This window comes from Oncorhynchus gorbuscha, linkage group LG18 (assembly GCF_021184085.1).
Source record: "Oncorhynchus gorbuscha isolate QuinsamMale2020 ecotype Even-year linkage group LG18, OgorEven_v1.0, whole genome shotgun sequence".
NCBI classification, from domain to species: domain Eukaryota; kingdom Metazoa; phylum Chordata; class Actinopteri; order Salmoniformes; family Salmonidae; genus Oncorhynchus; species Oncorhynchus gorbuscha.
Genome location: NC_060190.1, coordinates 56,538,952 through 56,565,712, shown reverse-complemented (window position 1 = coordinate 56,565,712; position 26,761 = coordinate 56,538,952). Strand labels below are relative to the sequence as shown.

General features: G+C 43.8%; 3 protein-coding genes across 5 annotated transcripts in view; 1 reads left to right on the top strand and 2 right to left on the bottom strand.

Annotated features, from left to right (window-relative positions):
* Positions 1-359: 359 nt before the first annotated feature.
* Positions 360-7,543, bottom strand: slc2a9l1 (solute carrier family 2 member 9, like 1). Of its 2 annotated transcripts, none has more exons than XM_046313212.1 (12): positions 7,307-7,543; positions 6,458-6,553; positions 6,037-6,197; positions 5,828-5,952; positions 5,546-5,675; positions 5,256-5,404; positions 4,786-4,973; positions 4,586-4,696; positions 1,824-1,925; positions 1,541-1,616; positions 1,273-1,400; positions 360-821 (listed from the first exon to the last, which is right to left on the bottom strand). In XM_046313212.1, exons 3-12 carry the CDS (start codon positions 6,069-6,071, stop codon positions 636-638), a joined length of 1,230 nt encoding a protein of 409 aa, XP_046169168.1. In that variant the 5' UTR covers positions 6,072-6,197; positions 6,458-6,553; positions 7,307-7,543; the 3' UTR covers positions 360-635. The 2 variants fall into 2 exon arrangements, with proteins under 2 accessions (XP_046169168.1, XP_046169167.1); XM_046313211.1 differs by lacking the exon at positions 7,307-7,543 and adding an exon at positions 7,023-7,118.
* On the top strand, positions 7,378-14,112 carry LOC124004366 (26S proteasome non-ATPase regulatory subunit 6-like). Its single transcript, XM_046313213.1, has 8 exons — positions 7,378-7,672; positions 9,885-10,090; positions 10,366-10,511; positions 10,705-10,924; positions 11,209-11,317; positions 11,468-11,636; positions 11,848-11,925; positions 13,856-14,112. Exons 1-8 carry the CDS (start codon positions 7,528-7,530, stop codon positions 13,950-13,952), a joined length of 1,170 nt encoding a protein of 389 aa, XP_046169169.1. The 5' UTR covers positions 7,378-7,527; the 3' UTR covers positions 13,953-14,112.
* A 15-nt stretch (positions 14,113-14,127) lies between these two features.
* LOC124004364 (ataxin-7-like) overlaps positions 14,128-26,761 on the bottom strand; it is a 41,699-nt gene continuing 29,065 nt past the window's right edge. For both annotated transcript variants that reach the window (XM_046313210.1, XM_046313209.1), the window contains 8 exons: positions 22,986-23,244; positions 22,040-22,323; positions 20,989-21,071; positions 20,568-20,839; positions 20,246-20,444; positions 19,910-20,031; positions 17,342-18,350; positions 14,128-17,140 (listed from right to left, as the gene is read on the bottom strand). In XM_046313210.1, coding sequence (XP_046169166.1) covers positions 17,123-17,140; positions 17,342-18,350; positions 19,910-20,031; positions 20,246-20,444; positions 20,568-20,839; positions 20,989-21,071; positions 22,040-22,323; positions 22,986-23,244 — 2,246 coding nt within the window. In that variant the 3' untranslated portion in view covers positions 14,128-17,122. The remainder of the gene's footprint in view (positions 17,141-17,341; positions 18,351-19,909; positions 20,032-20,245; positions 20,445-20,567; positions 20,840-20,988; positions 21,072-22,039; positions 22,324-22,985; positions 23,245-26,761) is intronic.

Genomic DNA, 26,761 nt, shown 5'->3' with positions numbered 1-26,761 from the left:
CTGGCAGCCAATGATAAGGGGGAGATGGGGAGCCCCTCAGAGCCAGCAGGTTCACAACCATACTGGAAAAGTCAATTCCATCAAAAACCCAGCCACATCATTATGGGAGCCAGTTCTCAAAGAGCCAGCTAAGAGGCTGAGGGAGTCCCCCACGTGGGCCGTGGGCATCGGTTAAGTGTACAGGGTTCTTACTAATGAGTCCGTAAGAAGTCAGACTTGGGGAGGATTTTATGTGTTATGAGATATAAAAGATAAAGAGTACATTTTTGTCCTAGAAAATGTATAATATGAACCCTCTCAGGAAAACAGACAATCAGACCAGACCATATGGCTTGTAAAAAAGGTTGGAAACAAGTAAATTAAAGATCGTTTGAAAAGTAATTTTATTATAAATCAATAGGTCTCTAAAAGTCATTCAGATGCATAAAACAATTGTTTTTATACCTGCATTGCTTGCTGTTTGGGGTTTTAGGCTGGGTTTCTGTACAGCAGTTTGAAATATCAACTGATCTAAGAAGGGCTATATAAATACATTTGATTTAATATATGCTGTGAGTGCACATTGTATGAAGATATGATACAAACTAAACAACTCAGAGTGGGATAAATCTCAGTTAATTTGCTATCAACAGTTTTCATAACCTTGTCTCCAGGGTCTTGTCAACTGAGAGGGGCTTTTCACACAGTGTGATGTTTTTAAACTCCCCTGAGATCTCCAGGAGGGTTTTCCCCTTGGTCTCCGGCAGGTAGAAGAAGATGTAAAATGACGCCAACAGACACATGCAGGCAAACAGCACGAAGCTGACTGATTTTAGCAGCTCCTGTGGTACAGAGAAGAGGCAGGCAGGTGAGTTCCTATAGTTACAATAACCAGGGGAACAACTTGGACAGTTGGCTGAGAGCCTGTGATTAAATAGTCCTCTCCTAATGTTCTACTCATGGCTACAGAAAACCTTTGTTTCATTTGAGATAATTCCACTTATGTCTAAATTAGAGCTCTGCTGTTTTACAGACTGGCTGAGACAAAGGTAATACTGAGATAATAAAGAAAAGTTTTAATTGCAGTGTCTCAATGTAATGTTCAAAGTATGGAATTACTATATGCCTGGTATCTCTGGGGTATCAAACTGTCATAGTGAAGAACAATGTGCTTTGTGCTCAGGAAATGTCATTGTGTCTCAATTGGTAACTTTGAAAGAATTATAAAACTTTGCAAGCATCATAAAAGCATAATTACAACACTTCATTCCAAAATGGTCTATATAGACTTACGATAAGAAAAGGGAAAACTAGTCCCAGCACGGAAAAGCCAAGCCAGCGCAGGATCCCAGTAAACACAAACGCTGCAGGCCGGCACGATTGGATAAAGATCTCATGTGTGAGAGACGGCAACACTCCAGCTAGGAATAGCACAGGCAACAGGAAAGGATGCATTAGATCAATCACCACTGATGATCACAGCAATGTAATGTTGGTATTTTGTCTATACTTTGTTATTGTATTATTACTAATCCATTCTGTGGTTTGATATTAAACATACCTGGTCCTCCTCCATAAAAAATGACAAAGAGGAATATCAAGCCAACAGTGCTGTATGGAATCCAGAAGCTGTAATCCTATAACAATATTGTTAAAACATAATAAATTATATTTTATTGTATATTTTCCATGCACATGGAACAACCACCACTGTTGCTGGGGAAGTCGTGACCCAGGGGATTTGGGACACATTCTAATGTGATACACATCCATGTATCATCACTTAGGTCCTCTTACTGTATATTTGTCACAATGCAGGAGAGTTGAAAGGTCAAGGGGCTCACCTTTAGATTGAGAGTGATGGTGATTAATATCATGATGGCAGACATGGCCCCAAAGCCCCCCCAGAGTAGCGCTCTCCTCCCCACACTCTCGATCAGCAGGCCCTAGGGATGAACGGACACAACAGAACTTATCCGGAACCTTCCCCATCTATCACTCCCTCCTTCCCACCGCACAGGGGATGGCAGAGCCAGAGGAGCTCAGACATGATTTACTGTTTAGGAGCTCAGGAGGGGCATTCACATCTTAGTGACAAATATGTTCAACCTGTAGCGGAGCTTCTGTACAGTAGGCACAGGTGGTGGGATTCCTGCACGGGGACAGTGTTTCTTCCTGTATGGTCATTCCTACAGTTGCCTAATGACCACTTAACGAGTGACATTTTCACATGAATTAAAAAGGGCTCTACTTTAAACCTTTTTACCCTAGGTCAGGGGTGGATAAACCTTTTGGCTCAAGGGCCACATTAAGTCAATGAAACCAAGTGAAGGGCCACATACTATATGCATGTCAAAACATGTGAAGACTATTCATTTTCAAATTGACATGCATCTACTAGTGTACTGTAGGTGTACATATGCTTGCAGAACAATTCTACCCTTGTACCATCTCTACCCTTGTTTTTTGAGAGCAAATTTCTCACAAAATTGATATAATTTATAACATGACACAGTCAAACACACACACAGATCCTGCATCTCTACCCTTGTAAAGTACAATCAAACTTTGTCACAATATGCAAACTTAAATGGCAGATGTGTAAAAAAAAAGATAAAAAAATGTGAGTGGAACATATGGTAAGAGCATCTGTTTAATTTGGAATGATCTGTTTTTGAAAGCATGTTAAGAACACATCTCCAATGTGAGCCATATTTACAGTTATCCAATCATTTCAGTCCAAATAAGTGTTAATTGTCAGATGTATGGGGACAAATAACCTGTATCCAAGTGCATTGCTGGATAATTCTCACTGCATTATCATCACCATGAAAAAGCATAATCCTTTCCTACCCCAGTCAGAGTCTTAATGTGAACAATGGGTCTGGTCACCTCTCTTGGCAAGGGCATCAAAGTCTGGTACATGACTGAGAACATTTGTTCACACACATGTGGACCCGAATAAAACAAGCATCCTTTGGGTGTTTTTTTTTTTCATGTTTGTAAACTTTGTTTCGTTAAGTGAGCCATAGAACGGGACCATTGTTGCTGTTTTGTAGTTCTCCTTGAAAGCACTGTCACATTGGATGTCGATGTGTCCGGTGGTGCTTTCTCACTGTCGAAAGTGATACTGTATGTCTCAGTGTCAGAAAATGAGCAAGAGACTGGCTGCTCATTTGTCTGGATGCCCCAATATGTCCACACCGAAAGCAAAGTCGCCCAGCCAGTCTGTGTCTTTCAACTCGGAGAAGTCATCAGCTTTCCGACCGTATCAAGGAACAAACCTATGTCCCCTCTCAGTTCCCACACATGGCAATATACTTTCCCAGGCTTAGCTAGCGCGCATTGAGTAGCTGCATGAACTGACTGATGGTTCAGCCCCCTTGCCCGTATGAAGTTGACACTTTTTATAACCACAACATTTTCCAGCTTTAACAGACTTTTACACAGGGCTTCCTGATGAGTAATACAGTGAAGAAATATCAATTCCTCAGAGTTTCTTATTCTCCTTTGTCTTGTAATCTTTTTAGTAGGCCAATATTTTTACAGGTTAGATTTGGTGATCTATCTGTTGTGACATTTGTCAGTTTGCTCCTTGGTAGATACATTTTTTCCAAGCTGGCAGACTTCCTGTCATATAAATCAGAGCCCCTGGTTGTTCCCATCATTCATTCGATTGCAAGAAGTTCATCTTATTTCAAATTTCTCATTTATTCCTTTGACAAAAATGCAAAGTTGAGAGGTGTCTGATGTCAGTACTCTCATCTAGTGCTATAGAAAAAGGCTTGAAGCTATCTGCTTTTTTTCTTCAACTCTGAGATTAGCTCCTCACCTATCACTCCTCACCTATCACTCCTCACTTATCATGTGATAAGCTAATTTTCTCCAAATTGGCTTTTACTCTCAGGACAAAGTATATCAGCAGGCTCCATACACTCGTTCACAAACGCTTCACCAAAAGGCTTGCTATGCTTTGTGATTTTATGTGCCAGTACTTACAGTCTTGAGTAAACTTGAGTAAACCGTTTAGTAAACATATTTTGTTGAGCTTTTAAGTTTGAGGCCTCTCTTGCCTTTTCCTGAGAGGACAGATCGCTAGCGTAGTTAGCATGCTTGCTTAAAAAATTATGATTGAGATTATATTCCTTAAAAACGGCAACACTTTCTTGGCATATCAGACATACCGCTATATGTCCAATATTAGTGTAACAAGTATTTTGCTGTCCATTCTTCTTTAAACACACAACGTTCAGAGTCCCACTTTTCTCATTTTCGCAGCACTCATTTTGTCAAAAGCCGTCAAGCAATGAATTGGCTATGATGACTGAGCGTATTCTGAATCTGACTGACTAGGCCCAAATACAGAGCGCGCTGTCAGGCTACAGCGCCATCTATTGGAGGTTGTTTGTATATCATGGAATGAGTCATTTTAAACCAGAAATCTTACAATATAACAATATTTAATACATTTAAAATATGTCTAGCGAGCCGTACTTTGCCCCCCATTGCCCTATGTACATAGTGATGGCCATGCTTTGTAGAAGTTACAGAGGGGTATCGTAGTGTACCCCCTATAGTGTAGCCCATTTTACCCAGCAGCACTCACACAGGTGATGGAGGTGAGGACCTCAGACACTCCAACACCCAGAGTCACATAGCGGATCTTATCCAGGGGTATGCCTGCCTCCTTGAAGATGTCAAAGGAGAACACACTGATCTGAGGGTGGATGGAAGAAGAGGAGGAGGATGTAGAATGTACAGTAGTAGGTACAGTATGAGATAAAAGACAGGGGGGGCTGTGCTTACTGCGGTGATGCCAGAGAACTGGATGCAGCCGTACACCACCACCATGGTGATGAGCTGCCATCGTACACTCCTGTCTCTCAGCAGCTCCAGGAGAGTCTTCGAGGTCTCGCCTTTTATGGCAGCCTGCTCCAACACCATCTCCGTCATCTCCAGCTTGTACTCACCCCTGCCCCACAGACTCTGCAGAGCTGACACACAAACACAGTTTCTGAATATGATACAACAAGTAACTAAAGTCTCCTCAGCTGTATAGACTTTGCAACCAGCTATACAGGCCTTGGCCAATCAGTCCGCTATGTGTAATAATATACGTTTATGTATTTAGATGCAGTGTAATATAGTACTGTACATCATTTCTACATTCGCACAGACAGTACTCAATGTTCTGAGTACGATTGTTGCTACTTAGGATGGATCCCTTTGGACATCAATAATTTCAATCTTGGTGCCTATGAGGAAACACAAACTACCTTTTTTGCATGCCTCTGCATTGCCCTTTTCTATCAATAAGTATCTTGGGGCCTCAGGGAAGAAGGGCAGTGTTAGCAGCTGTACCACTGAGAAACATGTTGAAACACACAGTAGGATGTTCCAGCTATCCTCACGACCAAGAATCTCCCTGAGAAAGTTGAGATAAAGAATCAAGTCAGAGCATATTTCAGGATATCCAATTTGGCACACAGTGATAACCATCAGTTTAATGTGATACTTGATGTTTTTTTGTCTTTTGAAATGTTGAAATTCAGAATGAGCACTGTACCATAGTCCACAAAATTGTCCTGACAGTTTACCAATGGAGAGGAAGGTAGCAGATGTTAGTGTTACCATGCCCCTTATCTTTTTGGGTGAACTCTCACCCAGGTATATTGCATGGATATTCACTCCTAAACCTGAGATTCACAAACAAGAATAAAAAAAATCAATGCTATCAACATTAAGATATAAGGCCATTCCATGATTTTATTTTACCATGGCTAAATGATCCATAGATTAAACTAATCTGCATGAAATGAAAGGTGCAACATCATCACATTGGTAGGACCTGCACTGAATCCAAACAGAAACCGAGCAATCAGGATCATCTCAAAGGAGTTTGCCCCCCTACTGGTGAACATGATCACTGCAGCAACAATGTTGACAACATTGTTCCATATCATGGCTCTCTTCCTGAAGAAGAAATGAAGAAAAGTTTGAATGAAAAAGTAACTTAAATTGAGATAAATACAGATGATAAAAATCAGTTCAACTCACCTGCCAAACCTCCCAGCAATGCACCTGACACTCATCGAGCCCAGGAGACCCCCCACAGCGTACAGAGACACTATAGCTGACCAGAGGAGTTTGACTGTCTGTGTCGGTGGGGTTTCTTCATATCGCCCAATCCAACTGCTATTGATGAAGTTCCAGATGTACTGCAAGCAGACCGACATGGTTATGGAAACAGACAGTCTACTGGTGAAGTAGGCTATGTGTTCATTTGAGCAGGGTTGAATATGCAGATTTAACTTGTGTGAGATGAAAACAAGATATTCATAAACCTTGAACACCATGTTATATTTCCTAGGTATTTGTTGCCATGGGAAAAGTTGTGGCAATTTCAGACTCATCAAAACATATTTAGTATTTTAATAAAAATGAGTGTGTGGGGAATCAATGTGTTGATGTCTCTTACTGGTGAAGGGGAACTGATGACAGTAACATGGAACCCATTTTGAAAAGATCCGCCAATACCCAAAATGATTATGAAGACTAGAGCATTACCACGGGTCTGGAATGGAGAACATAAATGGGTAAACATTTTACAATGAAAGTTACAGGTCGACACATATTTAATGTCAATGAGGTATATAACCTCAATCAATAATGTATCTTAAAAGTATTCTTAAAACGCTTTTAAAAAACATTGACAGAGATGGCATGGATAGACTACTATGTAACCTCTCGTCAACATTGCTTCTCTTCCCTGTTTAGCTGAGTCATTGTGCTCATAGATTTGTCTAATTTGTACCTATTGTGATTTTATAACCCTTTCATACAGCAATTAATTGTGTTATGGCTATAAACGTGTTGTTCGTAATAAGAACCTAATTTGGTAATAGATTTTTAACATTTTCAACAGTAACATTTTTGCTTATGTTACCTTTGGATAAAATAACAGGAAACTTACTAATACTTACTCATTCAGATATGAAAAAGTATATCCCGTTTCAATAATAATAATAATAAAGGTTGCCTACCAGGTGCCTCAACAAAGTCTCCATTCTGTATATCTTGATAGGTCCATGTAACACAATTATGTCTAACGTTACATGTCCACCTGACAGTTGCTCTGTTAGACATTTTCAGGAATAAGATTAATATTTTACATCTCAGAGGGAGCTTAACTTTCAACCACTGAGTCGCTGTCACATTAGTCCTACTCGTCTCTGTAGAAAGTAAGAAAGCCTATAAACCATTTGGCAACATGTGTTTAATCTGAGTGAAAAAATTGTGTACTTTGACGTGAGATAAATTGGCATACTTCGTGTGCTCGGCGGACATTCCCTTATTAGCCAGACGAGGGCAGCACCATCTGATCTTGTCACCCCTGACGTTCTCGCTGTAGCGGAAGTAGCAGACCAGTGTTATCCGTAGTCATTGTTAGCTAGCTAGCCAAATATATCTCCCCCTTACCCTTGTTGTACCAGAGAAAATATATCTGCTATTTAGTAAAGTCATTACTTTAATTGTATATTTGCCAAAATGCCGTTGGAAAATCTGGAAGAAGAGGGTCTGCCTAAAAACCCTGATCTTAGGATAGCACAGCTGAAATTTTTGCTCACAATGGATGGTCACCGACAAGATGCTAAAGTGAAAACCGAACTCATGGACTCAATCAAAGAAAACGGTGAGTAGCTAACGTTAGCCAGAAAGTACCGGTACTGGCAAAGTAACTAGCTTCTGCCAAGCTAATAAACCGAAAATAGTAACGTTAGCTATCTGTTGTAAACAAAATATATAGCAATGTGGCCTAGCAAGTCATGCTAGCTAGTGTTCTCCTATCTTAAAGTGTTGAAATTGCTGACGTTAGCTAGCTCCTGTAGGTAGCTAACTCGCCTGGCACATTTTTGTCGCTAGCGAGTAGACTTGCTAACTAATGCGTTGACACGGGTAGGTAACTAGTTACACTACACTAAACAAACATATAAACGCAACATGTAAAGTGTTGGTGTCATGAATTGAAAATAAAATGTCCTAGAAATGTTCAATATACACAACATTTATGAATCTACAATTTTGTGCACAACATTGCATTTCTCATTTGCCAAGATAATCCACTCACCTGACAGTTGTGGCATATCAATAAGCTAATTAAATAGCATGATCATTACACAGGTGCACCTTGTGCTGGGGACAATAAGGCCACTCAAATGTCCTGTTTTGTCACACCTCCACAGATGTCTCATGTTTTGAGGGAGCACGCGATTGGCATGCTGACTGTAGGAATGTTAAAAATGTCTGGCAACAGCTCTGGTTTATGTTAATTTCTCTACCATAACCCCCTCCTACGTCGCTTTAGAGAATTTGGAAGTAAGTCCAACTGGCCTCACAACCGCAGACCACGCCAGCCCAGAACTTCCACATCCGGCTTCTTCACCTGCGGGATCTTCTGAAACCAACCACCCGGACAGATGATTAACCTGGGTTTGCACAACCAAAGAATTTCTTCACAAACTGTCAGAAACCATCTCAATGAAGTGCATTTGCATGCTTGTTGTCCTCAACAGGGTCTTGAACTAACTGCAGTTTGGCTTCGTAACAGACTTAACTAGGCAAATGCACACCTTCGATGGCCACTGGCAGGCTGGAGAAGTGTGCTCGTCACGGATTAATCCCAGTTTCAACGAGACCAGACTGATGCCGTCGTGTGGGCAAGTGGTTTGCTGATGTCAACGTTGTGAACAGAGTAACCCATGGTTGGGTTATGGTATGGGCAGGCATAAGCTACGGACAATGAACACAATTTAATTTTATCAATGGAAATTTGAATGCACAGAGGTACCGTGTCGAGATCCTGTGGCCCATTATCGTGCCATTAAACCATCATCAGATCATGTTTCAGCAGGATAATGCATGGTCACATGTCGCAAGGATCTGTACACAATTTCTGGAAGCTGAAAATGTCCCATTTCTTCCATGGCCTGCATACTTGCCAGACATGTCACCACCCATTGAGCGTGTTTGGGATGTTCTGGGTTGCCGTGTACGACTGCGTGTTCCAGTTTCCGCCAATGTCTAACTTCGCACAGCCATTGAAGAGGAGTGGGACCAACAGGCCACAGTCAATAGCCTGACCAACTCTATGCGAAGGAGATGTCACATTGGATGAGGCAAATAGTGGTCACAGATAGTTTTAAAGTATCTGTGAACAACAGATCTGTATTCCCAGTTGTGAAATCCATAGATTGGGCCTAATGAATTTCTTTCAATTCACTGATTGCCTTATATGGACTGGAACTCAGTGAAATTGTTGCATGTAATATTTTTGTTCAGTGTCGTTAGCATCACTGTCAGACATAAACCTTGCCAGAAGATACCGACCCTACCATTACACTTGTTTCCACTGAGCTGCACTGGGGTTGGAACACAGTCATGGTTACATTAAGACATCGTGGAGTCGGCGCAAGATATGGGTGGTAAAAACGTACCTCAATGCAGGGATGGGATATGCCACTGTACTTCAGATTTGATCTTTATCCACACTGCTCCATCAAATTGAATACTGATAGTAACATGGAAAGGTACATTTGGAGTACAGTGGCATATCGCATCACTGCATTGAGGTATGTTTTCTGAACTGACCCCAGTGCAGCTCAGTGTAAACAAGCCTAACTGTAGAGTCGGTATCTTCTGGCAAACATATACCTATCCATATCAACCTGCTACTTAGTCAGTTAGCGAGTAGCTAACTAGTTAGATACTCAAATGAAATTATGCTAGCTAGCTAACCAGATACATATGGAATAAAAATGGCTAGCTAGCTAGAATGTTGCCAAAGGTTACAAGTTAGTTCGCTAGCTAGTCACTAACGTGATAGCTGATGAATTGTCTTGTTACAGATATGGCACCTTACTACGAGAGCCTGTGTAAAGACCTGAAGTGGCAGCTTGACACAGACCTAATGAGTAAGATGAAGAAGGCCAACGAGGACGAGCTGAAACGTCTGGATGATGTCCTGGAAGATGCTGAGAAGAACCTCGGGGAGAGTGAAATTCGAGATGCAATGATGGCTAGAGCTGAATATCTCATCAGAATAGGGAATAAGGTGCTTTTGCATTCATAAGCTGTTACATTCAGAGCAGAGGCCAAAGAATCAGAAGTCATGTTAAATGTTATCAGTCATAGTGCCACGGTTGCACGGTGGACCTTATACAATATACACACAGTATCATGCTATACATACACATAAACCTCAAGAATCTATCCCAGAAAACCCCATTCTAACTTAGCCATGCATGTAGGTCATTAGTTTAACAAAATAACCCATCAACAACACATCACCAGTATCTTAACTGTTTTTCTTGCTGTGTAATTCCACAGGAGGAAGCGTTGACTGCCTTCAGGAAGACCTTTGATAAGACTGTGGCCCTGGGACATCGGCTAGACATTGTGTTCTACCTGCTAAGGATTGGACTGTTCTATATGGACAGTGACCTCATCACGCGCAACACTGAGAAAGCCAAAAGGTAGTTGCATTCACTATTCTATGATGACATGTCATTAAGTCTCATGTGTTACCTGGCACGGTTTAGATTTCATAGCAGCCAGCAACATTTTGCCTGCCATGGCATTGTATTGACTATTTATTGTAAGCTGTTTTTCTATATTCTCGTATTTTGTACGCATCATAATTTCAATGACCTCCTTGTATCTGCACAGCCTTATTGAGGAGGGGGGTGACTGGGACAGGAGGAACCGTCTGAAGGTGTACCAGGGCCTGTACTGTGTGGCCATCCGCGACTTTAAACAGGCTGCTGAGCTCTTCCTGGACACTGTGTCCACCTTCACCTCCTACGAGCTCATGGACTACAAGACTTTTGTCACATACACCGTCTACGTCTGCATGATTGCCCAGAAGAGGCCCGACCTCAGAGAAAAGGTTGGTAGCAGGAGAGGAAGATTCTGGAGCCACGGTGGTTGTGTTGTCAACAGGGCATCAATGTGCTTACATAATTCTAGAGGTGGTAGTTTTGCAGACTTCGTACTTACCCTGACAGACAATAAGACAAGTATGGTTGCAGAAAACCTGAATATGTTTATACAATACTTTCTACATGTCAGAACAGGTATATTTAAACTTGTTTTGATAAGGATAAATGTTTTATACAACTGGCAGATTTCTAGTTTTGTCATGACTTTATCCTGTTGACTGTTCTGTTTCAGGTGATAAAGGGAGCAGAGATTCTGGAGGTGCTGCACAGTCTCCCTGCTGTCCGCCAGTACCTCTTCTCACTATACGAGTGTCGCTACTCTGTTTTCTTCCAGTCACTGGGTGAGACCCCTTTTTTCTCTCCCCTCATTTAGGCGTGTAAATAGTAAAGCTGAAGAGAATGAATGTCCGCAGACAGTGAGTGGACATGCATGTTTCACTATCCCCCATTCCTTAGTTGTAAACCTGTTTGTCTCTGTCCCCTCTTTGCAGCCACAGTGGAGCAGGATATGAAGAAGGACTGGCTGTTTGCCCCTCATTACCGTTACTATGTGAGAGAGATGCGTATCCATGCCTACAGCCAGCTCCTGGAGTCCTACCGCTCACTCACCCTGGGTTACATGGCTGAGGCCTTTGGAGTCAGCACAGAGTTCATTGACCAGTGAGTCTCACTAGCTCTTGTTCCATACCCACAATGCCGATTAGTGCTCCATTGTCTTACGCCAGACAGCGCGACGACTTCATCTGCACTGATGGTTGAGGACTGCGAGTCGCATAGGAATGATGCCACCCATCAGAAGACAATTGGTGCTCTTGATTACACTGATACAGAAAAGGTACTGTGATAACTTTTGTTTTTTCTTCCCTCTCAGGGAACTCTCACGATTCATAGCTGCTGGTCGCCTCCATTGCAAAATCGACAAAGTAAACGAGATAGTGGAAACAAACAGGTAAGAATTACTATTCATTCAAGAGTTTATTTTTACTATGTTCTACATTGTAGAATAATAGTGAAGACAAACTATGAAATAACACATGGAATCATGTTAACCAAAAATATATTTTAGATTCTTCAAAATAGCCACCCTTTGCCTTGATGACAGCTTTGCATTCTCTCAACCAGCCTCACCTGGAATGCTTTTCCAATGCTTTACACAGTTGAAAAACCAATGATAGTCCCACTTAGCGCAAACCAGATTAGATGGTGTATCACTGCAGAATGCTGATTAAGTGTGCCTTGAATTCTAAATAAATCAGACAGTCACCAACAAAGCACCATCACAACACCTCTTCCATGCTTCATGGTGGGAACCACATGCAGAGATCCGTTAACTTACTCTGCGTCAAAGACACGGCAGGTTGAAACCAAAAATCTGGATTCAGACCAAAGGACAGGTTTCCATTGCTCGTGTTTCTTGGCCCAAGCAAGTCTCTTATAAATTGGTGTCCTCACAGAAATTTGACCATGAAGGCCTGATTCACCCAGTCTCCTCTGAACAGTTCATGTTGAAATGTGTCCGTTACATTTATTTGGGCTGGTAACTCTAATGAACTTATCAAAAATGCTTTTCAGCAAAAGCACTACAAACAATTGTTAGGTCTCCACCAAACCACAATAAGCACAGCCATTTTCCAGCAAAATATAGCATTCAAAAAGCAGAAAGAGAAAATGAATCACTAACCTTGAATTATCTTCAGATGACACTCATAGGACTTCATGTTGTGTTTGATAAAGTTCATATTTATCAACAAATCTGAGTTTACATTGCCGTATTAGATTCACTAGTTCCTAAAACATCAAGTGATTTTGCATAGCCACATCGTTTCATACTCATGGAATTATAGATATACCTCTCCTTAATGCAACCGCTGTGTCAGATTTCAAAAAAAGTTTACGGAAAAAGCAACAATCTGAGACGGAGCTCAGAACAGTAGCCAAATTAGCCGCCATGTTGTAGTCAACAGAAACCAGAATGTAAGTCACTCTGGATAAGAGCGTCTGCTAAATGACTTAAATGTAAATGTAAAATGACACGTTTCCTTACCTTGGATGAACTTCATCAGAATGCAGTCCTAGGAATCACAGTCCACAATAAATGCTTGATTTGTTCGAAAATGTCTGTTATGTCCGATTAGCTACTTTGGTTAACAATTCCAAAGTCAAAGCGCGTCCACTATAACGTGACGAAATGCCCAAAAGTTCCGTAATAGTCCGTAGAAACATGTCAAACGATGTACTGAATCAATCTTTAGAATGTTGTTTACATATCTTGAATAACATTCCAACCGGAGAATTAGAATGACTTCAGATGACCGGTGGAACGTGCATGGCAGTGGTGACTATTTCCTGTCTCATTCGACCCCCCCCCCCTAGTGGAAGGCGTAGGAAGTGAAAACTCATCCATATCGCTGTAATTTCAATGAGAGCTTGGTTGAAAATCTGCCACAGAAAAAATAAACAGGAAGTGGAATTTCTCCAGTTTTGGCCTGCAATATGAGTTCTGTTATATTCAAACAGTTTTAGAAACTTCAGTGCTTTCTATCCAATAATAATATGCATATATTAGCAACTGAGACTGAGGAGCTGGCCATTTACAATGGGCACCTTTCATCCAAGCTATTCAATACGGCCCCTGCAGCCATAAAGTTAAAGGCACACATGTTAATTGAAATGCATTCCAGGTGACTACCTTATGAAGCTGGTTAAGAGAGTTTTACTTTTTTGGTAGTGTGATTCTATAGTTTTGATATCTTCACTATTCTACAATGAAAAACAGTCAAACCCTTGAATGAGTAGGTGTCCAAACTTGACTGGTACCCTACATGTGAAAATGTTTCTATTAGAAGTGGCAGAGCTCAGTGTTATTTTATTTCTTCCAGACCTGATAGTAAGAACTGGCAGTACCAGGAGACCATCAAGAAAGGGGACTTGTTGCTCAACCGTGTCCAGAAGTTGTCTCGAGTTATCAACATGTAAAATGGATGGCCGTGTTCTTTGGGAGGGAGAGATGGATTTTTCTGTTGTACCAGTATCCAAGAATTGACCCTCATTGTGTATATAAAATTCTTTTTGGTGACTTCTTTGTTTTCCTTTGATACAGACTTGGAGATATCAAATAAAATCAGTAAAGAAGAGAGTCAAGTTTTCTGTATAAATAGCTGTATAAATTATTTATTTACAGAAACCTGTTACAAATCAAATAGAATATACAATCTTCTTTAAATATTAAGTAAATCTAACCTACCATGTTTGTTCATTAATTACATAGCAGCCAATACAAGTCCAGCTGATCAAATGATTCTGATAATGTATACAAAAACTGCACGCTCTTACTGAGGATATTTTCCTCCCGCAAGCTGTGTTTCACTTTCACATTCCAAGTCTGTGGTACTTGATAAACATCTTTGCAAAGTTTCCATCACATGAAAACAAGGTTAGCGTTTTCAGTGGAGGTTGAGGGTAAACAAAACACTTTGCTGAACCTGCTACAAGCAATTCATAATTGACCAGGAAGCTTCAACACCCCCTGGTCTGCACCTCATCTGGAAAACAAATCAAAAGAAAAGAGTTAAAAGGTTTCATACCAGCTCGCTGACAAGCCTCTTTTTTTTTTTTTACACATTTAGGGTTCATAGGCAGATTTCAAAAGCAAGCTCCTAAAACACTGAACATTCAAGTAAGGTAAAACTAAAAAAAACTGTCCTCAGTCAGTGTTAAACAAATTCAGGCACTTTCTTAATTTCAGCATTTTGAGTCGCTGAAAACTAAATTTTCTTAATGCTGAGTTTCAAATTATGTTTGGCAACAATGATGCAAGCAGTTGTACTGTTTGAAGTGTTTATCATGATTGCTTAAGTCCCTTCAGCCTTAAAAGGAAAGTGTCAATGATGAAATGTTAGTCTACAGCTGTCGTGTTTACACAGGCAGACCAATTCTTTTCACTAACTAGATCAGCTCTGAAAGAGATCTGTTATTGGTCAAAAGACCAATTATTGGAGAAAAATCTAATCAGAATTGGGCTGCCGGTGTAAACACGAATGCAGCCAAATTAGTTGAGTGAATCCATAGAAGTCGCTTAGACAACTGGCACAGCTTTCAGCCTGCGGGGCATTTCAGAATCAGGCTATTTGGGTCACAAAATTATTATTTTGAGGCAACTTGAAAATAGTAAAAAGCACAAGTGAGACCTTGGAGAGTTCAAACAAAACATATTGTCTATCACACAAACACATGCTACAGTGGAAACACTTCACCTTTTAAAGGATCCCAGTACATGATTCATGAGATGCTTCAACCTCTAGTTATAGGCCTATTGCGTTAGACTTGGCAGTGAACCACTTCAAATAAGTTAAGTTCTTAAACGTGTTATTTCAATTACTAAATAAATAATCTCAATTGTACCAAAACATTTTGTATAAGAAAATGCCTGTGCAAAAATACATATTTCAATATGTACAATTCGTTAACAAAATATGTATTCTGAAATAGGGATACTTCGATGTTTGTTCAATACATACAAGAAAAAGCTCAAGTAAGATACAAAACACTCAACTTCTCTGCTGCCTGACATCAGTGGAGTTAATGAAATTTACAGGGGTTACAAACAAGTTGTAACTTCCTCTGAAGCCATCTCCATGAATCTCACACCCCCCAAAAACCACCGCTTACTCAAAAAAAAGCATCATCTCAGACAGAGGGAAGTATTGCCAGTTTAAGACTTCATGCTTGATGAAAGACTTACAAGTTTGATGTCAATCATTACAAACCCCTCTACTCACAAACACAGTATTGTGACATTACTAAAGGTACCGGAATGGAAACTAGCCATAGCTGGGATAGTGGTTACAGACTATGGTGGGAGAAACAGATGGCTGCCTTTGGCTAGCTTTTGGGGCAAATAAGCACAACTTAAATGTCCTAAAGCAAGTAGTGGGTCTGTATTTGTTTAGTGCTGTTCAGTTAGGGCTAGGTCTACTGTGGCTGTTCATTAGTAAAATGTTAATATTGTAGGAATTACGACTTCAAGCTTGGGACTAAGGTAAATCTGCATTTTTGTTCAAATGTAGTTATTGACAGCCTTATTCTGTTCAATGTTCCCTACCTATATAGTACTCAAAATAACACAATTCATGTTGTTAATTTCAAAAGAATACAATATAAAAACTGCTTAACTTTAAAGCTAATTATCTCAATCATCTTTTTTCAGCTAGAACCTTATAGTCCCAAGCACTCAGCTGGTCTTTCATGAGCATTAGTGCCTCTTTCACGACCATTCAATCAAATTGTCACATCAGGCATCCTTTTTCACATATGCATGCACAATTGACCCCCCCAATCTGCTGTAGTTGAATTCAGTGAAAACATGATAAGAAACATAAAGTAACACTTGCATAATTGTTTGGGTCATGTATGAAACTCATATAGAATTGACTGGATCTGCTCATGTCATTCATCTCTGGCTACTGTACATAACATGGCGGTATCTACACACACGCCACAATGATTCAAACCAACCAACTAAATGTAGTGAAGAGATAAAAACAACGTGATTGAAGTTATGTAAGTGACAGTTTGTCTTCCTGCCCTCTCCATTCAAGGCTTCTGAGTTCAGGCCTGCAGGTGTAAGTTTGAATTTCCAGTAGTCCAGTAGAATCTGACGTGACAAAGTCAAACACTCACACACACACACGGAAGAGATCGTCAGATACCAACAGATTGCGGCTTGTTGGCTCTCCAGTCACTCCCAGTGGCTCTGCATCATGGTGGGTGGGCGGTGGCATGGCTGTTGTGCCAGCCCTTCACCCTCCCTCCATACCTCTGGAACTTCAACATGGAGGTCAAAGGGCAGGAAGGCTGCAACGCCCTCCTCTCCTCCCCATAGGAAGACCTACCTCAGGACAACACTGACTGACAGGGGGACAGGTGAGACCCACCCCAGGTGCTAACGCCTGCCACCTCCACATGGCTTTAGGAGAAATAGTTCCACTATAGACGACATCACAGGGTTGTCCAGATCACCTCCACCCTGAGGATCATGGGAAGCTGAGAGTAAGGCATTAGAAGGCCTCGTGCAGTCCAGAGCAGTGTACAGGTTGCCCCCTTATCATCCGCCCCTCAGTTCCATACAGAGGACACAGCCACTGCTGTCAGGGGCGGGCCTTTGGCTGAGGGGAGAGAGAGAGTGGCAGGGTTTTTAAATGATGAGATTTTTAGTTTGTGTTTTGTCTAACGTCAATATATGTACATATGTTGAAGCCAGATAAGTCCTAACTGCACAGTAAATTTCCCAACAGATAAAGAGATTGACTGGTTGATGATAGGAAGCGTTAGCAGCCAGTGTGTGAGGCTGTAGGGGTCCAACCCACCTGATGGATGAGGGAGTTGTTTGGGAGCCCTGGGCCTCCTGGGATTGTGCGTCCATGTTTGCTGTGGATGTTGTTGATTGCTGGAGACTTGGCCACTTTGGGCCTGCCCGGTCCACCTCCACTGTTGACGGAGCTGGCAGCGGGGGAGCCCTTGCGTTTCTTCCCCTCCAGGCGGCCGTCAGTGTGGGCATGGCTGAACCTGCTGTGGTGCTCTGAGGCCTGGTGGACAAAAGGCCCCAAGGAGAGGGTGGAGTCACTGCTGTTCATCACCACACTCATCCTTTTGATGGACTCGGCCGGGCTACCCGAGGGGGGGCCTCTGACCCCAGGCCCCGACACCCCTGCTGGCCCCGAGGGCTCTGCCTTCAAACTGAGGGAGTTGGTCCTGGCATTGGGGCCACAATTAAGTCCCACACTGTGGACACCGCTGTGAGATGAGGGGACTAGTGGGGCGTGGTGGGACGTGCTCCCTGAGCTGCCACTGTTTACCGTGCAGTTCTTCTTGAAGGAGGAAGAGGTGGGGTTGGAGGAGGACTCTGAGGAGTAGGTGGTAGCGTGAGACAATGTGAGGGAGCTGTTCTTCTTCTTCTTCCCCGAGCTGAGGCTAGTGCTGCCCCCGCTGGTGGAGTTGGTTATGGCGGCTGTGGAGGAAGACTCCCGGGTTCTGAAGGACTTGCCGCTGGATCTGGACTTGAGCGGTCGCCCTGAAGCCAGGGTGGTGACCGAGGAGTGGGCTGAAGGCATCTGGGGCGACGAAGACACTTGTCTGGCCTGTGTTGCACTGTAGGCAGGGTGGTCGGCCGTGCCCTGGGAGGCACGAGCGTTTAAGGTGGTCCCGTACGAGAGCACAGACTTGCTGTCGTAAGACTGGGTGTAGGGGGGCGGAGGGGGCGCAGAGGGGCTGAGGAAGCCTGAGGCAGGTGTGCTACCGTGGGATGAGGACAGGGAGTTTGTGCTTGTCCTGTGGGCCGGTGCAGAAGAGGAATTCTCCAAGGCCAAAGGGATTTTCCTATAACACAAACAGGCCACAATGAGCATTCCCATCAGTAACATTTACACATAGGAGAGGAGTCAGCACAGGACAGTCCTGGATAGAAACTGGAACTGCTTTACACACAGAGAGGAGTCAGCACAGGACAGTCCTGGATAGAAACTGCTTTACACAGAGAGGAGTCAGCACAGGACAGTGCTGGATAGAAACTGGAACTGCTTTACACATAGAGAGGAGTCAGCACAGGACAGTCCTGGATAGAAACTGCTTTACACAGAGAGGAGTCAGCACAGGACAGTCCTGGATAGAAACTGCTTTACACAGAGAGGAGTCAGCACAGGACAGTCCTGGATAGAAACTGGAACTGCTTTACACAGAGAGCAGTCAGCACAGGACAGTCCTGGATAGAAACTGGAACTGCTTTACACAGAGAGCAGTCAGCACAGGACAGTCCTGGATAGAAACTGGAACTGCTTTACACAGAGAGCAGTCAGCACAGGACAGTCCTGGATAGAAACTGGAACTGCTTTACACAGAGAGCAGTCAGCACAGGACAGTCCTGGATAGAAACTGGAACTGCTTTACACAGAGAGCATTCAGCACAGGACAGTCCTGGTTAAAAACTGCTTCACACAGAGAGGAGTCAGCACAGGACAGTCCTGGATAGTAACTGGAACTGCTTTACACAGAGAGAGGAGTCAGAACAGGACAGTCCTGGATAGTAACTGGAACTGCTTTACACAGAGAGAGGAGTCAGAACAGGACAGTCCTGGATAGTAACTGGAACTGCTTTACACAGAGAGAGGAGTCAGAACAGGACAGTCCTGGATAGAAACTGGAACTGCTTTACACCTAAGAGAGGAGTCAGTACAGGACAGTCCTGGATAGAAACTGGAACTGCTTTACACCTAAGAGAGGAGTCAGCACAGGACAGTCCTGGATAGAAACTGCTTTACACAGAGAGCATTCAGCACTTGCCTAAATGTTCTGAAATATCCTTGAAACAAATAAAAGTTAAGCTTGAAATGGGCAAGGTCTCATTGACTCAACAACCAAAAACAAATATCTATGTTTAGCTTTCTTTATTAACCAGAAATCAATAGTTATTTATGGTTGTTCATCAAAATTAGCAGGCCAACTCATTGATCATGCTTTGTGGTATACCCCTCTGGTGTCCCAGGTCTGAAATCAGTCCCTAATTAGGAGAGTATGAAAACCAGATGTGTTCTGGCCCTCCAGGCCCAGAGATAAATAGCCTAATGGTGTCCCATACAGCACTAGATCTCCCTTCACCACCCGGTGTCGTGGAAATATTCATTCAATAATATTTCTCAAATACCGGAGCCTGTAAGTTCAATTAGACTTTATTACAAAGTGGTTCATGAACCAGCTCTGCTTTTATTACCTTGTTATAAAGTATAATTGAACTCACAGGCTCCAGTATTTGAGAAATATTCTTGACTGAATATTTCCATGACACTGGCAACGCTATTACTCCCTGCCTCAGTGATTTTGCAATAGGTTTGTGGATTAGGTAGGTATTATGGAACGCTGGTCTAATGAATTTACAGACTTACTTCCACATCTGAGTATTGACGTGCTTGTCCATCATGGCAGTAAGAGCACATCGCATTCGATCCCAGCGCCGGTCAAACGAGTAGCAGCTACTCCCAAATAGTCGACTTCCAAAGGTGCAGTACTGAGCAGCAAGGGAGGAAACAGTTAACACACACTGCACGGTAAAAGCTGCCACTCAATGGAGGTTGGTACTGTTTATAGAGCCTGTAAAGACAGGTTGAAGACTTTCTCGTGCATCTGGCTAAGCTGTTGTTTCATTGTTTCTGTGGTGTGAATTTAAGGGCTTAATAAATGTAGAGCATAATCCTGTAAGAGTTAAATATAAAGTGACTTACAGCTGCCGGCCGTGGTTGGTAACCTGAATAGTGACAGTCCAGTTTGTCTGTGCCTTCCTCCCTTTCCTCGTTCTCCCCCTCGTCACTGGACAGGCAGGCGACCCCGTCGGGGGCGGGCGTAGAGTGGTGGGGCGACTCGTGGACCAACGAGGGTTCTTCCAGGAAACCGCCACCTCCTTGAGAGATACTGCTGTTCAGTCTTAGAGCAGAGGAAACAGTGATTTACGAACATACATCAGGGATGCAGGTACTGGCTGTACCACATTGTAAAAAGTATTTGTTGGATGTTGCTTACCCAGAAAGAGTACATGGAGTGACTCACCGTGGAAGACCAGGATTTTGAGGTTTGGGTTTGCCGAGCACCAAAGGCTTGGTGGCGGCGTCGGCGGCTCCGTTGCCTTGAGCGACCTGGTGGGCGTCGTGGTGGGGGGCGAGCCGGGAGGGGGAGGGGTGGGGGTCCCTGAGAGGGGGGATCTGCTGGGGGTGGGTGTGCTGCAGCTCCCGTTCCCGGGCTTTGCTCTTGTGCTCAGTCAACAGTGTGTCAAAGCGCTTCCTCCGGCCCAGCACTGCCCTCCGCTGGCTTAGGGAATGTGTCTGAGGGAGGAAGAAGGCCAAAGGGTATGTTAGGTCAGGATGAGCTGCACTCAGTCTGGAGGCTGCTGAAAGACCTAGGAAATGTGACAATGAATATTTCCTAACCAAACAGAACAGAGAGAAGGGGGGCAGAAGAGAGGGCTTGGTACCTTGCATGTTAGGGATCGTGTGCATGGCTTCCGAGCTGTCATATCCAGGACCCCACAGTGGATATCTGGATTAAACTCACGTTCTGATGGAAGAGAGAACAGGAGCGAAGAGAGCGCGAAAACAAGAAAGGAAGAGAGAGCGAACAAGAAAGGGAAAAAGGAAGAGAGAGCGAACAAGAAAGGGAAAAAGGAAGAGAGAGCGAACAAGAAAGGGAAAAAGGAAGAGAGAGCGAACAAGAAAGGGAAAAAGGAAGAGAGAGCGAACAAGAAAGGGAAAAAGGAAGAGAGAGCGAACAAGAAAGGGAAAAAGGAAGAGAGAGCGAACAAGAAAGGGAAAAAGGAAGAGAGAGCGAACAAGAAAGGGAAAAAGGAAGAGAGAGCGAACAAGAAAGGGAAAAAGGAAGAGAGCGAACAAGAAAAGGAAAAAGGAAGAGAGAGCGAACAAGAAAAGTAAGAGAGAGCGAACAAGAAAGGGAAAAAGGAAGAGAGAGCGAACAAGAAAAGTAAGAGAGAGCGAACAAGAAAGGGAAAAAGGAAGAGAGAGCGAACAAGAAAAGGAAAAAGGAAGAGAGAGCGAACAAAAGGAAAAAGGAAGAGAGAGCGAACAAAAGGGAAAAGGAAGAGAGAGCGAACAAAAGGGAAAAAGGAAGAGAGAGCGAACAAGAAAGGGAAAAAGGAAGAGAGAGCGAACAAGAAAGGGAAAAAGGAAGAGAGAGCGAACAAGAAAGGGAAAAAGGAAGAGAGAGCGAACAAGAAAGGGAAAAAGGAAGAGAGAGCGAACAAGAAAAGGAAAAAGGAAGAGAGAGCGAACAAGGAAAAAGGAAGAGAGAGCGAACAAGAAAAGGAAAAAGGAAGAGAGAACAAACAAGAAAAGGAAAAAGGAAGAGAGCGGTAGCAGAAAAACAGTATTCAGTTCGTGGCATTTCTGGGATAAAATCAGCAGAGATTTTACTGTTTGGCAATGACATGTCAGTACTTGGATAAATGACTGAGGTTCTAAATCTATTGCAGCAAACCATATTACAGACAATCCCTTATCATCTCCTCTCACCCGACAGTCTCTTGTGGAGGTGTTGTCTGTTACTGGCACTGTTGTCCTGCTTCTTGTCCAGGGCAGAGAGGGAGATGTGGCCCTTGCCATTGGGGATCTGGCCAGGGGCCAGCAAGGGAGCCTTTGGTATTGAGGGACAGTTAAGGCCTGGCTTCACGGGTGATGAGGAGCTCACAGTGCTACTGGAGGAGGACGATGTCGTGGCGGCCAAGGGAGCCTGCACCAGCTTGGCCCACACATCCACCTTCAGACGCATCTTCTCCACTTTGACCGCAGGAGTCAGGCTGGAAGAGAGAGATGGACAGATGGAGGAGAAAGTGAAGGATGGCAGGAGGAGGGAGTTTATTTATCTATAGCAGCAAAGCAAAGATCTCAGAGAAATCATTTAATTTCAACAGAACAGGTTTAGGTAGAGTTTGAAATGTGTTTAAATCCCCAAGTAGAAAGCCAACATGTTTTGAGTGGTTGCAAATGGAGTTTGATAAAGGATCTTTTTAACACTCTTTAAGGGGTTCATTCACATAGAGGGTAGTACGGGGAGATGTCAGTCAGAGCTAGACTTAGGAGCAGGGAGAGGAGGACTTGAAGAGAGAGAAGTAAACATAAAGCAGGGCTATCAGAGGCAGGGGGGTGAAGTTCAACATGACAACACATTTTTCTTGGGTTCAGCATGGGCTCCCGAGTGGCGCAGCTGTCTAAGGCACTGCATCTCAGTGCAAGAGGCATCACTACAGTCCCTGGTTCAAATCCAGGCTGTATCACATCCGGCCGTGATTGAGAGTCCCATAGGGCGGCGCACAATTGGCCCAGTGTCATCTGGGTTTGGCCGGGGTAGGCTGTCATTGTAAATAAGAACTTGTTCCTCACAGACTGCCTAGTTAAATAAAAATGAACTTAAAAAATAATAAAAGCTAATGATTCAGCAGCTAGGTTTGGCATGGCTTACATTTTGTCATTGAGCTCCCTGAAGGGAGGGAAGTGAGGTCTCTGCTGGATGCCTGGCAACTTCTCTTTGGCTGGTTTGAGGATTTTGGAGTTGGACACGGCGCTGGTCCCACTGGAGGAGCGGCCCATGGCCCCTCCACTGACACCCCCGGCCCCCGCCCCAGTCCCACTGCCCCTGCTCCGAGACAGAGCAGACAGGGAGAAGGCTGACGAGGGGGCCGAGGTGGAGGGGGGCATGCTGGCCGAGCTGTGTCTTCTCTCTAGGGATCAGGGGTAAAGCAGGTTAGGGACGAACTACAGTCCACTCAGAGACATGACCAACAAGCATCGACACAGGCACATAAATCAGAAGGTCGTAACTAGTGTTCCATTTTTTCTTAAAACAGGCCTTTGGACAGGTATGTTTTTCCAATAAATGTGCATGGAATCAATGTGTGAATAAACACTAGTATAAGTGGGAAAAATGTACTAAACAAAGTCAAAAACAGGTAGTTTTAAAAACAAAAAGACTAGAAAGCCTTGCTGATCCAGGCCAATTCACCTGAAATAAAAATAGGGGTCATGAGCTTGATTTCCTGTCTGAAACAGAATGGAACAGTTAGGCTTAAAATAACTGATACAAGAAAATACTAATACCAGAAGAAAAAAATACAACTAAGAGGAAAGAACAAGAGGTGCTGAACAGGACAAAAGGGAATATCTGCATTGCAGTATTTAGCCTAAACAGTTATTTCTAATGTTATTGAGCACTCACTCCACAAACTAACACAATCTGAACAAGCACACTACATGACAATTGAAAGTAAAACAGACAAAGAGAAAATGAAAGTTATACAGAAAAAGCAGAAGAAAGCATGTGAAAGAATGCGAGAGGTTTCGCTCTTCAGGCCGAAGCAACTGAAGGCCGTTCCAGTCCTGAGGGTTAATCTGACCATTCTATAGCCAGATAAGACACTGACTGCACTACCTCCTCCCAACCAGCAGAGCAGCACAACAAACATGTTTCATCTTCTATCCATGGAGAAAAGTGTGTCAGAAAGAAGAGACATACGCCTACAGACATAAAGACAGAAACAGACAATCAGTGAATAAGAGGGCAGATAACAAGAGAATGGAGCGAGAGGATGAGAGCGATAGATCGAGCAGATCAGAGCAGGATTAGTGGGAAATAGTCTGCCTGGCTGGCTCGTGGTGGCGTGGCGAGTTAAAACGAAACTCCAACTAACCTTCTGCTAAGCCCATGCAGGTCTGGGCTGCATGCCGAGGCTGTCTCAGTGGGAGAGCAGCAGTAGAGCAGGACAGAATGCACAGCTGCCACTCCCAGCCCCACACCACCCCAGCTAGCTAACAGAGCAACAGCTCCAGGCCCTTCTTCCCTGAGCCAAGCTGGAGCTTCACACCTCTTCCACCCTCCTACTCATGACCCACTGCCTTCCTGCTAACAGGACAGCACCCAACAACCTCTCGCCAACCTCCCCCAACCCATAGCTGCCACTCAGTCAAAGCCAGACGTCGCTGCATAACCCACACAAGCGCGAACAGGCTTCCCCAGCATGACGTTCCCACGACGCCTGCCAAATGCTGAGAGCCAGCCAGCGAGAGGTCCTGGTAGACCAATAGAACAGGAAAACAGAGACCGAGGAGAGGAGCAACATTAAGGTCTATTCTCACACTGGCAAATAACAGTAGTCTCTCTAGAGGGCCGGGAAATCCCTGACGATGGAGGAGACAGGCTTGCTGGGGTACATTTTGGAAAGTGGGCCACAGCATAGGCCTACAGCACTCAATGTAGGCTACACATAAAGCAGCTAGGGCCAATCAAAATTATTTACATGGTCCTGTCAACAGTGCAGGCCTGCTCTCCTCAGCATACTATAGCTCTGCTTCTGCTGATCCCAGGTCTGTAGTCTCACAGTCAGTCACTGCTGAGTACTCACATATAGCTGTGAGGAGAGGGTCTTTGTTCAGCGACCGGATTAAATAAGAGGAGCAGAGCTGCCTGCTTAGTGCCTGTTTAAACTCCAGAGTGTCACTCCTGCCCACAGCGCCAGGCTAGCTGCTCCCTGTACTATACCCAGGGGCCCCACTGTTCAAACACAGCATATGGATGGGCTTCAAGCAATACAGGAGAATGAGGTGAGACAGTCTAGATGGGAGAATCACAGTGCATTGACCTTCAGCAGACTCTCTCAGCTAATGGCCTTCCTACCAGCAGCAACACTGTGGCTTCATGGAGTGAAAGTCATGTAAAACTACACAGACCACATCCAGGGCAGAAAGGGAGGGTCCCGACACAGACCACATCCAGGGCAGAAAGGGAGGGTCCCGACACAGACCACATCCAGGGCAGAAAGGGAGGGTCCCGACACAGACCACATCCAGGGCAGAAAGGGAGGGTCCCGACACAGACCACATCCAGGGCAGAAAGGGAGGGTCCCGACACAGACCACATCCAGGGCAGAAAGGGAGGGTCCCTACACAGACCACATCCAGGGCAGAAAGGGAGGGTCCCTACACAGACCACATCCAGGGCAGAAAGGGAGGGTCCCTACACAGACCACATCCAGGGCAGAAAGGGAGGGTCCCGACACAGACCACATCCAGGGCAGAAAGGGAGGGTCCCGACACAGACCACATCCAGGGCAGAAAGGGCAGGGTCCCTACACAGACCACATCCAGAGCAGAAAGGGAGGGTCCCGACACAGACCACATCCAGGGCAGACCAGACATCCAGGGCAGAAAGGGAGGGTCCCTACACAGACCACATCCAGAGCAGAAAGGGAGGGTCCCTATTTTAATATAAGTTCACTAGTGTTTCACTGACTAGACAAGTTCAGTCGGCTTCAGATAGAAACAGTTGAGTCCTGCATTAACACACGGTACACTGGAAAACCAATGAATGAACAGGCCTATTATGGAACTTCATAATGCCGAGCCTATCAAATCACAGCGATTATGCAGATGAGACTGACAGGCAGTCTGTGGTACCAGCGTGTGAGCTATCGGAGTCAACGTTATTGCACAACATTTAAGTAGAAAGTCATATTAATGAACTCCACTGTAGTAGTCAGGGGCAACCACACCGGCACTAGGCTAACCTCAATTTATGAGGAAAGTACAAACTTCTGTATTTGCTCCTCTATTCACATTTGCTATTAGTCAATGAATGCTGTGACTCTTGCCACAGGACCAATGAGTGTCACCAATGACACTTGTCTCCCTCTTGTGGTCAATCCTGATCACTGTATTACCAGCAATAATCAGATGAAATATTACAGGCTTAGCTGTTTATTCAACATTTCCTTTGAGAAAGAAAGAAACAAACACTGCATTGTAAAGAGAGAGTCGTGATTCCACTGAAACCCGTGGCCTTGACTGGTCAAGTTAAATAGTATGGATCTGCTTACAAGCCCTTAACCAACATTGCAGTTTAGAAAAATAAGTTTTAAAAAAAAGAAAACATTAAAAACGCAAAGAAATAATTCAAGAGCAGCAGTAAAATAACAATAGCGAGGCTGTATACAGGGGCTACCATACAGAGTCAATGTGAAGGGGGCACAGGTTAGTCGAGGTAATTGAGGAAATATGTACACGTAGGCAGAGTTAAAGTGACTATGCATAGATAATAAACAGCGTAGCAACAATGTAAAGGGGGGGGGGGGGGGGCAAAGCAAATAGTCAAATGGGAAACCATTGATTAGCTGTTCAGGAGTCTCATGGCTTGGGAGTAGAAGCCTTTTTGTACCTAGACTAAGCGCTCCGGTTCCGCTTGCCATC

Bases quoted from the DNA above. Each gene is read 5' to 3' on its own strand.
- slc2a9l1 (XM_046313211.1), bottom strand. From the start codon at position 7,046: ATGGAGACTTTGTTGAGGCACCTG. The intron at 5,953-6,036 runs GTGAGTTGAACT...TTTCTTCTTCAG, and splicing joins ATTGCTGGGAGGTTTGGCAG to GAAGAGAGCCATGATATGGA. The intron at 1,926-4,585 runs GTGAGTGCTGCT...GTTCATCCCTAG, and splicing joins TCCTCACCTCCATCACCTGT to GGCCTGCTGATCGAGAGTGT.
- LOC124004366 (XM_046313213.1), top strand. From the start codon at position 7,528: ATGCCGTTGGAAAATCTGGAAGAAGAGGGTCTGCCTAAAAACCCTGAT. The intron at 7,673-9,884 runs GTGAGTAGCTAA...GTCTTGTTACAG, and splicing joins GGACTCAATCAAAGAAAACG to ATATGGCACCTTACTACGAG. The intron at 10,925-11,208 runs GTTGGTAGCAGG...GTTCTGTTTCAG, and splicing joins GGCCCGACCTCAGAGAAAAG to GTGATAAAGGGAGCAGAGAT.